The sequence below is a fragment of the Trichomycterus rosablanca genome, chromosome 1 (genome assembly GCF_030014385.1).
Source record: "Trichomycterus rosablanca isolate fTriRos1 chromosome 1, fTriRos1.hap1, whole genome shotgun sequence".
Lineage (NCBI taxonomy): Eukaryota > Metazoa > Chordata > Actinopteri > Siluriformes > Trichomycteridae > Trichomycterus > Trichomycterus rosablanca.
This window is the reverse complement of record NC_085988.1, coordinates 18822668-18836907: the sequence shown is the minus strand read 5'-3', so window position 1 is coordinate 18836907 and position 14240 is coordinate 18822668. Positions and strand designations below refer to the sequence as shown.

General features: G+C 39.3%; 1 protein-coding gene across 1 annotated transcript in view; it reads left to right on the top strand.

Moving 5' to 3' along the window:
* The window catches only part of trpc3 (transient receptor potential cation channel, subfamily C, member 3), a 69731-nt gene extending 56917 nt beyond the window's left edge, over positions 1-12814 (top strand). Inside the window, exons 7-12 of the mRNA XM_063000549.1 lie at positions 375-639; positions 5066-5261; positions 5624-5833; positions 8283-8366; positions 10329-10404; positions 12656-12814. Coding sequence (XP_062856619.1) covers positions 375-639; positions 5066-5261; positions 5624-5833; positions 8283-8366; positions 10329-10404; positions 12656-12786 — 962 coding nt within the window. The 3' untranslated portion in view covers positions 12787-12814. The remainder of the gene's footprint in view (positions 1-374; positions 640-5065; positions 5262-5623; positions 5834-8282; positions 8367-10328; positions 10405-12655) is intronic.
* The last annotated feature ends 1426 nt before the right edge of the window (positions 12815-14240 follow it).

The following is a 14240-nucleotide window of genomic DNA, read 5'->3' as shown; positions in this document are numbered from 1 at the left end:
TTCTGACTCCATTGCATGTTTAATATGTATTTTGTGTATTCTATGGATATGGAGCCTTTTTATGCAGGAGAGTGGAGGCACTAAGGCGAAAATACAGAGGGTGCTGGACTGGGGCTAAGCTAAAGGCCTTTTTCCTTTAATTTCATTCGGGATCAATAAAGTATCTATCTATCTATCTATATAAAACTTGGTGGTTAAATTGTATTTGACTTTAAACAGCTGCAAGTGGGCATATGGTATACTGTAATTCTGTATGTCTTGGACCTAAGGTGAAATTGTCTGAACCAAGATGAGAATTTTATTGTTGTTGTAAATATCACCACAGAGACAATGTTATATCAGTGTGTAAATCCAGTGTGTCTGTGTTCCTCCAGCAAGAGATAAATGGCTTCCCTCAGACCCTCAGTTGATTTCAGAAGGACTGTATGCCATCGCTGTGGTTCTGAGCTTCTCTCGCATAGCCTACATCCTACCTGCCAACGAGAGCTTCGGGCCACTTCAGATCTCCCTCGGGCGCACCGTAAAAGACATCTTTAAGTTTATGGTGCTTTTCATCATGGTCTTCCTGGCCTTCATGATTGGCATGTTTATCCTCTACTCGTACTATCTGGGAGCCAAGGTTAACCCCGCCTTCACCACGTGAGTCGCAATCCATCATTCTCACCTATTTACTGACTTGATTAAAAACTGAGGGCTGGATGTACAACTGTGATGATGCTCAGTGCAAATCTGCACAATATGCCACTGCATGCTGAGCTCACTTTGCATGTAGTGTAGAATACAGTGTATTAAAGCTAACAGTGTCTGGAATAGCTTTTCTAACTGCTTTCTGCAGGAACATTTGCAGATTAAATGCTGTTATGATCAGGGTTACCGAATATCACTTACATAAGCTTATGTAGACAAGCAGTATAAAAATATAATGTTCCCTAACTCTGTCTAAATATGGTACTATAACAAATATTTATTCATTTATTTTTAATAACAGCTTTATCCTTGTCTGGGTTGGGTATGTCCGATGACACTATTGCATAAGACAGAATACAATCTTGACAGGGAACCTATTCATCACTGATAACTGCACACTTATTGCACACTTATTGCACATTGCTCACTTCTGTACATTTTGGTTGTAAAAGTACCTGGAGAAAACACCTTATATCTTACAAGTACAATACAGTTAGCAGACAATACATATTTAAGTCCTTATACGATATAAAGTGTCTGTAATTTAACTTTACTAAACCTATGCTATAGTGACTCCTGTTTTTTTTACAAAAAGTCAAACTTTTGAGTTTAAGGCAGTTGTAGCCTAGTGGTTAAGGTACTGGGCTAGTTATGGAAAGGTCGCTGGTTTAAGCCCCACCAGTGCCAGGTTGCCACTGTTGGCCTATTAACCCTCACTTGCTTAGACAATACACTGATCAACCATAACATTAAAAACCACCTCCTTGTTTCTACACTCACTGTTCATTTTATCAGCTCCACTTACCATATAGAAGCACATGGTGGTGGTGTGTTAGTGTGTGTTGTGCTGGTATGAGTGGATAAGACACAGCAGCGCTGCTGGAGTTTTTAAACACCTCACTGTCACTGCTGGACTGAGAATAGTCCACCAACCAAAAATATATCCAGCCAACAGCGCCCCCTGGGCAGCGTCTTGTGACCACTGATGAAGGTCTAGAAGATGAGCAACTCAAACAGCAGTGATAGATGAGTCTAATAGAGTGGACAGTGAGTGGACACGGTATTTAAAAACTCCAGCAGCACTGCTGTGTCTAATCCATTCACACCAGCACACCACACAATAACACACCACCACCATGTCATTGTCACTGCAGTGCTGAGAATGATCCACCACCTAAAAAATACCTGCTCTGTGGTGGTCCTGTGGGGTCCTGACCATTGAAGAACAGGGTGAAGCAGGCTAAAAGGTATGTAGAGAAACAGATGGACTACAGTCAGTAATTGTAGAACTACAAAGTGCTTCTATATGGTGAGTGGAGCTGATAAAATGGACAGTGAGTGTAGAAACAAGGTTATGGCTGATCAGTGTATACATCACTGCAACTGCTTCTACCAAAAGGCTGCATATTATTCATTGTGTTTAATGTTGTGAATAATTTAGTGTACAGTAAAACTGTTTACTACTGCTTGTCCCAACCATAGAACATCTAAGTATTTATGTACCATCCAACACATCTTTACACTGTTTTTCAGCATGATTTTTTTTCTACAATTTCTCCTGATGTGCAAATGCACAAAGAGAAAAGACACAAACTTTAGACTTGTACACAAGTTTCAAACATGATCTATATGCAACCAAATTGTACTTAAATCAGGCACAAAAGACCTAATGCATCTGGCCCTGAGTGTGCAAGAGTAATTGAATATAGGATAGGGATGGGAAATTGTGAAGCATGATGTGTAAAAGCAATTAGGTAACCTGAAAGGTTTGGGACAGTTTTAGGCCAGTTTGCTTGGGCATAGCACAGGATGTGTAAACTGGACTCCAGGCTTTCCCTTCTAACCAGTTTCGGGTAGAGAGAGGTAAAAAAGCATGAAGTTGCCTTGACTAAAAAGCTCATTTCATGCTTTAGCTCATCCCTGGCAGCTGCACGCTTTGGCTACAGATGCAGGAAGGAATGAATGACTTTCTCTAGCAGGACTGTGCATGTGTGAATCAGTGAATGTGGCTGCGCTAAATCAGCCTCAGCTCTGGTAATTTTATCAGCAGAGGTCACCAAGCGGATTAGCTTCCCCCTCATTTTCCTCTCTACTAGTTACTCAATCCTGTATCTGGGTTACTTTTAATTTCCTGAATTAATAATTTAATTGCAATTTATTTTACTTTATACAACAGGTAGTTCCGACCTTACAATCTGATTGGTTGAGAAGCGTTCTAAACGTGCTGATATTCGTGATAACAGCATGGTCTTTTCACACCACAATGGTATTACTCCACTGACGCGTTGCCATTAACGACAAGCTTCATGCACACAAACGCGCACGCAGGCAACACAGCCTTTTTTTCCCGGTCGCGTTTTAAATCCGTTATCTGATATACAATCTAGTGCACTGTGTAGGGAACATAACCAATTGTCTAATTCACTATCTAGTGCACTATGTAGGGAACATATATCCATGATCTGATACACAATCTAGTGCACTATTTAGGGAACATTAATGTGTTTGTAACGCGAACAGTTAGTTAAGCCAGTTAGCAGCTCCTAGTAGTTCTGTTATCACCCATATCCTTTGGTGTGTGCAAGAGGTTTTTTTATTTCTTTTTTTCCCTTCGGAGGTTCTTGCCTTCTTCTTCTTCTTCTTGTTCTTACCTCCCTGAAATGAGTTTTTGCAACTTGGGATGTCTGCTTTGTAGTGTTAAACTTTATATTCGTTGTGGAACTACTTTTTGGCGGAAGGTATTGTCAATATTAAAGCATATTTAATATGAAATTCAGGGCTTTTTTGATTTATTTTCTTTCTTTATTTTGTAAAAAACTGTTGTATAAAAGCAATAGAACACTCGAGGTCATGTGTTATCACGAATAAAATCAAACTCGCCTTCGGTTCGTGCCTGCGACCAAATCACAGCCGTGATGTTATTCGCGATAACACACTCCCTCTCGTGTTCTATTGCTTAATTATTAAATGAGTATAGCAAAGTATAGCTAAGTGCACTCACATTTATGGTACATTCTGTAAAATAGGACATCATATGATTTGGAATTTGTGCAAAAATACTATATACAAAATATTATATACCAGGGGTGTCAAACTCATTTTCACCAAGGGCCACATCTGCTTTATGGTGGCCCTCAAAGAGCCAGTTGTAACATATCCTGCTGTGATTGCAGTCTGCCTTTTAATTCTTGTACAATTTGTTGTTTCTCTTGGAGGCTAAATTCTGTGTTTGCTGTCAAAATGCCAAATTGATACTGTATATATCTACATTTATATTGTACTCCTTTACCACAGACATGGCCTCATAACACATGAGATGTACCGGTTTTTCTTCTTGAAGCACAAACTTGTATTCACTTTACTATATTTCATTAAATTCTCTTCCTTCTGCTTCAATTTTCTCTTCTTGTACACTTTGGGATTATTTGTAAATATTTCTCAACATCATCTAGTGGCGGGATGCGGTCACTTTGCAGGTAACAAAATCAGCGTGCATTGTGTGAGATGCAGTTTATGTATCTGACAGTGTATTTTCTTGTTCTGCCCTCGCTAAGAGTTTTTCCCACTTTCTCAGCTAGACTGAGGCAACTCCCTCCAAAATACAGTTAGGTCAGTTTTAATTGCTTCCCAACTGTACACTGTGTGCATCAGAATGGAGTAAAACTACAAAATACAAACAATAAAAACAATAATACAACAACTAAATACAGTACATGCACATAGCTGTAGTTATGTGTCTAGTACAATATGAGATTTAACCAAACGTAAATAGCGCTAACAAGTTAGCATTTTGTGTAAAAATACTCATTGCTATAGTAACGGTAACAACCGTATTTAATTATGGAATTACGGTAAATTCGTAACTGAAACGTTGTAACATACTCACTAAACATTTACAAACAACTGAGAATTCAAACGTCTACAACTTACAGGCGATGATTCCCCGCGTTCTTTTGCCGCTAAAACGTAAAAGGGACATGGCTTCTTAGCAAAGTCAAAGTTAGTTGCCATGACTATGGTGTCAACGGTTGCTGCATAAAGGCGCAGGTGTCCCATTAAATTATAAGTGCGTCTGTGTAACTACTCGAACCATCACAACAATCATACGCTTTTAAGCTCTCGCGGACCACATAAAATGACGTGGTGGGCCGGATTTGACCTTGAGTTTGACACGTGTGCTATATACTGTATGTGTGGTTTACCTGTATTGATTAAATAATCGAGATACCATGTTGTCTCGGTTTGAAAGCTGTAGTTTTCACTGTGTCCGGTTACATCACCTATGTCCCATTGTGAACTCTATCATAACATTATGGGACCAAGGACGTTGAAGTTGAACAAAATAAAATAATCTCTTTATTTTTCTGTGTGTCTGCAGAGTGGAAGAGAGTTTTAAGACCCTCTTTTGGTCCATATTTGGTCTGTCTGAGGTCTCCTCTGTGGTGCTAAAGTATGACCATAAGTTCATAGAGAACATCGGTTATGTTCTGTATGGGATCTATAACGTGACAATGGTGGTGGTCTTGCTCAACATGCTCATAGCCATGATTAACAGCTCTTATCAGGAGATTGAGGTAAGTAATATAAGTCCAAGAACATACTATTTGCTATTTTTAATATATTCAGTGCATAATCTCACACAGGGCTGAAGGGGGAGTGACTTTTACCCCCAAAGTTAGATGTCAAGAAATGCAGAGTAATATGACTAAACAAATACATGGGTCGAGTAAAAATTATAGAAATACAGAACCTGAGCACATCTGCACAGCTCATGTGTATAAAAGGAGGCATTTAGGAGCCTAATCTAAGCACACTGATCTGCCCAGATAATTTCAAATCCTGTGTTTTGGAAAGATGCAGTGGCTAGTTTTATGTGTCTCACAAATTCTGTGGTGTACTGGTTTTCTTTATTTGTTCATTTGTTTGTTTGTTTCAGGATGATGCAGATGTTGAATGGAAGTTTGCCAGGTCCAAACTCTGGTTGTCATATTTTGATAATGGCAAAACCCTGCCACCACCCTTTAGCATTGTGCCCAGCCCAAAGTCCTTCATCCACTGTATCAGCAGAATAATCAGCCTGCTGCGCTGTCGCCGGCGCCACCTCAACAAAAACGTCGAGCTCGGGATGGACAACTCCAAGTCCAGAGTATGTACAATTAAATACTGCGTGCACACTTTATGTTCTTTTTTGTCTGTTTATGCAGCGTCCATTCCTGATCTGAATTTACATTAAATGTAACACACTTGCAACAATTGAGCATACACTCAATTGCAGGATGCTTGAGCAAGGTAGAACAACATTGTGATTAAAATGCACAAAAAAAGGAAGGGTAAAGGGAAAATAAAAGCAGTGGCCAAAGTAACAAATGAAAGACACGAAACATCTGCAGTTCCTAACAGAAAGTGTATAGAAAAGGTAAAGAACTGAGAACTAATTGTCACAATATGACAACTTACTCCAACTGTCTCTGACAGTTCATGGAAAAAGATGAACCTTAAAACAAGCCGGGGACCACCACACTATCGAAGCGAAGTCTGTGCCCAGCTGGGTCCTGCCACAACGCAAAACCCTAAAAAATGCAAAAGTGTGATCATGTCCCACACCAGGAAAAAAATAAGTGTTCCAGATAAATAGAAACACTCCCACCTGGAGCGCATTCATGCTCACCGATCTCCACTGCAGGTCGACTTGTTACACCAAGGGTGTTTTGTTCCAAACACAAGTCTGTTTGGACCCTTTGTTAGAAAACAGCCAGTAATCTATTTGAAAACATTGTTCTACTACTAATAATTTAGAAATCAGTGATCTGTGAACTGTCTTTTTTGGACTGTACTTAATTAAAAACAGGTCAAAAAGATATATGTAATGTTTTACCTTATCAACTTTGCCTTTAACAGACCCCAAAATGAAATAGTAGCACAATGTCTATTTTACAAGTAATTAAAGTAAAACAATAAAAGTTGTAAAATGTCAGTTTATATGTTTTATGTGAGTCTTTGGACAGCTGAGGTTAGAATCCATCTAGGCAGAAAAGTGATGGATTATACGTGTGGTCACTATACATTCAGCAGTCTAGTGTCCCATCTAGTGGTTAAACGTTGAAATGCTTGTTCAGGAATGTAGCCTTAGACTGGATGTGGTTACAATACAGTGGTACATTAAAACTCGACATCAGTTGGTTCTGTCAATTAGCCAATTGGTTTTAAAGACGTTGACTTTCAAGGTATTTTTTTCCATAAGGATGTATGGGGAAACCTGTTAATGAGTTCCATGTTCCTGTGGAACTTCATATATTTTAGGATAATGTAAACATGATAATGACAATAAAATAACAATTATAATGACACCTATACACTGAAAATAACACACATATGATATAAAACACTGAAATACAATTGTATAACAGTTAAATACAATAAAACCTGGACTTTAATGATGTTTTACCACACCACTCAAGCCAAGCACTGAACAAATCAGCAGTCGCACACATGTTAGGGAAATGTCGAGTTTAAGGCTACAAATTTCTCGACAAGGCATCGAGTTTCAAAGATTTCGAGTTTAGAGGACGTCAAGTTACAAGGTACTAGACAGGGTTGATCAAGCACCGTAAGCAAATTTGTTCATATCACCCTTTGTAAATAACACTTTATTAAATTATAGCTCATATTCAAATTTAAAAGTAACAAAAAAGTAGCATACAAGCAAATGTGCCGATATATTTACCAATTACCAGGTGCCTTATTCTATAGCAGTTTTGGTCAGTCAGTTTAGATTGTTATGTTCTTGACCATAAATAGGTCCTAGTATATTACGACTAAAAAAAAAATTTATACACTAATCGTTCTTGTAATGGGTCGATTACCTTTGTCTGTTCCATCTTGCAACGGGAAGAGTAAACAGGGCAGTTGTAGCCTAGTGGTTAAGGTACTGGACTAGTAATCAAAAGGTCGCTGGTCCAAGGCAGACCACTGCCAGGTTGTCACTGCTGGGCCCTTAACCCTCAGTTGCTCAGACTGTATACTGTCACAGTGCTGTAAGTCGCTTTGGATAAAAGCGTCTGCTAAATGCTGAAAATGTAAATGTAAAATGACCCGTTGTTAACGTAAACGGACTAGACAACCCAGGAGCTGTAGCTCTTGTAAGTGCTAATTCACAGCACTTAATTCTGGGGGTATTTAAGGAAGCCTGGAGATCATTATCTTCACTCTGTAGATAAGGTTCTCTCCCAATGTGTGTGGTCTTCCTTGCTTTTCCCTAGAGGAAAAAAGAGATCTCTTTCAAATTTGCCTGCTTGGCTATTTGTTTACCTTTGCATCCTCTTCCGTATTCCATTTTCTCGTATTTGAATGTCCAGTGGTTTTAATTCTTCAAACTTCTAATCGTTTTCCTCTATAACATGCTTTCCTCCCTATTTCGTTAGTTTTTACTTGGAGAATCATTGGAGCTTTGGCCATGTGTCAGTTGATTGGTGTACTGAGTAGCTAGTTGACTAACCATGGTCATGGTTCCACTTAACGCTCTCTCACATTAGAGAGAATCTCAGCGGAGGAAGAGTCGACTCACTTTTATTGTTTCATTGTTTCATTGCTTGCAGCTAAACCTGTTCACACAGTCCAACATGCGCATGGCCGAGTCCCACAGCTTCAACAGCATCCTCAGCCAGCCTACACGCTACCAGGCAAGACACATGCTCACTTACTGTTTGCTCATCCAGCATGCTTAATACTTTCATTGTGTTTACTTCAATTCTACAGGTCTTCTTAACAGTAAGGAAACACCCATATAAAATAAAATGGTTTGCTAGACAGTGAGCTAATTTTAGACACAAGCTGTGTGGGGAAGCATAAAGGCCATGTTACCAATGTGGCAGCCATCCTGAACTCTGCCAACTTGGATTTAACAGATTTTCTTCTTTCTTTTTAAAAAAATCCATTTTCTTTATTGAGATTGGCATCCAAGGAGTTATACTGATTAACAAGGGACAACCAAACCTTTCTCTCCTATTTATCTCCCTCCTTAATGGTGTTAAGGACAGGTGACCAAGTTTTATAGAATGTATGTAGAGACCCCAATCTGTAAGCGCGTAGCTTTTTGAGTTTAATATTGCCTAAGTGCTCCTGGAGCCACCAGTTATGGGTAGGCAGAGAGGGAAATTTCCATCTGGCCAGTAGAGTACTGAAGGCTATTACCAGCTGTTTTGTAGCTGGGATCTGAGAATCCAGAGAAACCATGAACCACGCAACAACAGGACATGGGTCCAAGGTAGAATCTAGGGCCCGGCTAAGTGTTTTGAAATTTTTAGTCCAAAAGAACGACAATTTGGAGCAGGACCAAAACATCAACTTCAGATTTTCAAGTAGGAAGGCAGATGTGACTGGTAGCATACTGGTAGAGAATTTCACCAGAAAAATAATGGTGTTTGAATTCAATATGGTGGCATTTAAGATGGCCACCATATTGGTGACATAGCCTTTCCCCTTTCCCTGACAGCTTGTGTCCAAAATTGGGTCACAGTCTGCCAAACCGTTTTCATTTTATATGGGTGTCTTTTACATTTGAGACGCACTTTAAATGTTTAACTTTACAGACCACAATAGCTGATAATGTCTTTATATCATCTCATTAGGAATTTGTGTTGACAGGTGCATGCATATTTATTCCAAGTTACACCAATGAAACATTTTGCTCAGCTATACCAAAGCTATTTTGTGATCACTGTGGTTAGTTCCACTACAATCAACATAACACAAATAAGTCAGCTACTCAAAAGATACATTTAATATTAAGGTGCCTTTTTATTAATTACAAATGTTACATAAAGCTGACACTATTGCAAGAGCTGCTACTAGCACAACTATTATTTTTCTTATTTTATTATTATTATTTTGTTATTATCAAGAAATACAAATTAATGCAATGCCATTTAGCAATAGCTGTCTAAGCCTTAAGATAAATGGTTGCCTGTAGAATCACGAATGAGATGTACAGTTTGATAGGTAAATCTTCAGGTAGACTTTTATTGCTTTAATTATATGACATTATATGTTTATGAGCTTAAACATATTTTGTAGTTGGCACACAGGTTGCGCAGCAGGATATTCTGCTAGCACACCAGCGCCGAGATCCTGAACTCTTTGGTTTGAAACTCGGCGTTGCCACCGGTCAGCTGGGCGCCATCTAGCGGGCATAATTGCCAGTGCCTGCAGGGTGGGATGCCCGGACTATGTGGGTGGGGTCTTCAAAAACTGTGTAAGGACCCTGATTAGCAGATAGAGAGACGCCTGTGCAGAATGCATGGGTGAAAAAGAGTTTCGCTAAGGGCTGTGCACGGGTCGGAGGAGGCGTGAGCAGCAATATACCCACCTCGACTGCAATCAGGGATCGGAAAACAAATTGACTACGCTTAAAATTGGAAGACAATGCAAAAAAAAAACGTGTTTTGTATTTAATATTTCAATATTTCTCTTTTACTTTTCATTCAACCCCTTCCTCAATCTACTTTTCTACCTGGACCACTTTAATCTTCAGTTTCCTCCTTTACTCTTTCCCAACAAATCTTTGCATGTCATTTTTAAACGATTTACATCATTATCAGATTTTCTTGTTTATATTTGATTAAACATGGTTCATCTTTCCACAGCAAATTATGAAGCGGCTAATTAAGCGCTATGTTCTGAAAGCACAAGTGGACAAAGAGAATGATGAAGTCAATGAAGGTAAAATACCTCTTTTAAAAGCTCTTTTCTAACAAACAACAAATGCTTTTATAACAGCAGAACAAAGGTATGCTTCATTTAGTAAATATTTCACCCCTTCATTCAATTCTGACACCAGACAAGAAGGTTATTAAAGGGCATAAATTATTATCCACTTTATATTGGGTATTGATCACTGTGAACCTTGCCCTGCTCCTTGTCATGTCACATTTAAACATTGGTTACACTGTACCTCCATTCAACATTCATAACAAATAACGACACATATTATTAATTTATGCCTTTAGGGACATTAAAGCCTAGTTATTAAGGTACTAGACTAGTAATTAAAAGGTTTATGGTTTGAGCCCCACCACTGCCAGGCTGCTGTTGCTGGGCCCTGCAACAAATTACATCAGAGTTTCTTAACTGCTGATCTGATAGGAAAGCTCAGTCTAGTAGCGTCCTCTAGTGGTTCAAATCCATACTAAACAGAAATTAATAGCCCAACTGGGCTTATGCCTAGTTCAAACTACACGATTTTTGCCCTGATTCTTGTTCGCCGACAGGACACAGATATCTAACATGTTGGCGACTCAAATTCATGTAATGTAAAAGGTGTTGTGACCAGGTTGTAATTGTTGCGAACACAAGATACACAGTGATGTAAAACCTGGGGGAGGAGTGTAATTGTGTGGGGCAGGGGCATAACATAGTTTCTTTCAGAATATGTCAGCACGGGCGCAGCGTGTGCGACGCCTGTGCAGAATGCCTGGGTGAGAAGAGGAGGGCTGTGTACATGTCGGGAAGAGGTGTGTACAGCGACGTGCTCTCCTCGGATGCAATCTGGTATCTCTGGTAGCAGCGGAAGACAAAATTGAGTGTGCTAAATCGGGAGCAAAATTGGGAGAAAATGCATAAAAAAATTTTTTTTAAAGAATACGTCGGCACACATACAAGCTTTTGTGACTTAGCGTCCACGCCAAAGCATAATACCAACACTGCATTGCAAAAAATTTTATTTGATGTCCAACTCTCTGCAGAACAGATGATTCCTGCTGGCCACATAGCCAAATCCACTCTGATTAATTTATTTTTCCTACTTGACTTTACGCTACACATCAGCGCATAAACAACTTTGATTGCTATCTTTATTCTGACGTGCATTTTTGGACATGGTATCGTTACACCCATTGTCACTTCTCTTGTGTGCTTTCGTGACAAAACATAGTTTTGGGGGACCAGACAGACTCGTATGAGATTTCTCATGGTGATGGATCATGTTGTGTATAACCATCTATCGCTAATCAGTCGTGTAGTGTGAAAACCACAACGACTTAAAAGACTCCAGATTACGAGAGATGAAGTTGTGTAGTGTGAACTGTACAGGGATTTGAACAACTTGAAAGTCGTGTAGTGTGAACTTGGCATAAATTATCAATTTTTTGTCATTAAAATATTGTACTAATGAAATATGTGTGTTCTATTCTCTATCAAAGACTATTCTCATGTCAGCAAATCTCTTTAAAATGTTATAAATTGTCTGTTGTTTTTTTTAAACAAGGCTTTTGCTATTGTTTAGACCATATTTCCCAAGTAGGGACTATGCTGTACAATATTTGCTTGCTTTTTTTGCATACGGACTCTTATGCATGTATGAATTAATTGGTGGGCCTTGACAAAGAGGTTCAAATCTCTGTCTTAGATTTGTATTTGAGTCATCTAGGCAGTGGTGGATCAGTACTAAAAGCACCAGACTAAGGATAGGTTGCTGGTTCAAACCCCACCACCATCAAGTTGCCAAGGCCCTTAACGCTCAATTGCTTGCATTGTAATTGTAAGTCACTTCAGTGAAAAGCATCTACTTAACACAGTAAATGTGAAAGTTTACACACTTCTATAGGGCAGCACAGTGGCTAAGTGGGTAGCACTGTCGCCTCACAGCAAGAAGATCCTGGGTTTGATCCCCAGCTGGGGCAGTCCGGGTCCTTTCTGTGCGGAGTTTGCATGTTCTCCCCGTGTCTGTGTGGGTTTCCTTCCACAGTCCAAAAACATGCAGTTAGGTTAATTTGAGACACTGAATTGCCCTATAGGTGAATGGGTGTGTGTATGTGTGTGTGTGTGTGTGTGTCTGCCCTGCGATGGACTGGCGCCCAGTCCAGGGTGTTACTGTGTGCATTGCGCCCATTGAAAAGCTGGGATAGGCTCCAGCACCTGCCCCCGCGACCCTTGAGTGAGTGATAATGTGTTTATGTGTGTTTTGTTTCAACAGGTGAATTAAAGGAGATAAAGCAGGACATTTCTAGTCTGCGCTATGAGCTGTTGGAAGACAAATCCCATGCCACAGAGGAACTTTCTGCACTCATCCAAAAACTCAGCCAAAAACTTCACTCCACGTTATAAACTAATTCCGCTGCAGTGACCCTGGGAATTTGGTGACATTAAAAGATTAAGGCCACTGGAATGCAGACTTTGCTTTTACTGTCACTGTCTTACCTGCCTCTACAAGTTAGGTGTACTTCTTTCTTATACACACACGCTATCTGGGTATAGATTTAAGTATACAATAGACAATAACTTTTATTTATTTATTAAGCTATAACATTACTGTCAGCATTCGTGTCAGAATTGGCACAAGTAACAGTTATAATCAACAGTTTACTTCTTGATTATACAGAAATTAGGCAGCAATTCCTACTGAGTAATACACTATTTACTGATCCACTGAAGCCAAATGACAGCAAGCACACGGTAATAGTACCAACTTTTATTCATTTACTCAAATACTGAGAAAATAATGATAAACCTGTATAGTCAAAACTCATTTTAATGCAGTTCTAAGAGCAGCTGTTACTGCAGTTGTTACATTTTACAAACATATGTATTATTTAAGTTATTTTAGATGGTTATTGTGTGAGAGTTCTGGCTCACAGTTGTGCTAGTTTGCTAATGGTGTTCTGGGGGAATCTTCACTATGTGCAGTAATAATAAGATTGAAAGCTTTTACCCCCTCAAACTATTGGCGAGTGTGAAGATGATATGAATCAATAGCTCCAAATATCACACAATATCCAAATCACACAGGGACATTTTTTAACTATCACAGAGCTGATGATGTTATGATGTGAAAGTATACAAACACAAATGTGTATTACGATATTCACTGTATCAATGGGTTTGTGCCTTGCAACTCTTCAATGGATGCCACTTTTGCTTAGTGTCTTTCTTATTGTTGAACCCTGTACCTTTATTGTGGAATGTGAAGCCGGCGGTTTTTTAAATGTTCATCTGGTTTCTAATGCGACCTAACGGTAGAGTTGTCAATATGTTCTTGGTAATATTTTAATAGACTGGCCCCTCTGGGGAAGGTTTACCACACTGTTCCTAGTTTTTTCCATTTGTAGATAGTGGCTCTAGCTGTGGTTCAGTGAAGTCCTAAAGTCTTGGCAATGGCTGTGTAACCCTTTCCACACTGGTAGATTTCAATGGCTTTGTTTTACTTTGTCTGTAACATTTAAAGAACATCAGGCCACATTTGCCTCAGTTAAGGTCAATGTACATGAATCCACCATAAGAAAGACACTGAGCAAAAATGTCATCCATTGAAGTGATGCAAGAGGCAAACCACTGCTGATCAAAAATAATTCTCATCTCGCATTTGTCAAAAAGCATCTACATGACCCCCAAGACTTTTGGGATAATGTTCTAACTGATGAGTCATTACATCTGGCTTAAAGCTAACACCACAATCCACCATTAGAACATCGTACAAACAGTCAAACATGGTGGTGGTGGTGTGATGGTCTAGGGCTGCTTTGCTTCCACAGGACCTGGATGACTTGTCATTAATAGTGAAA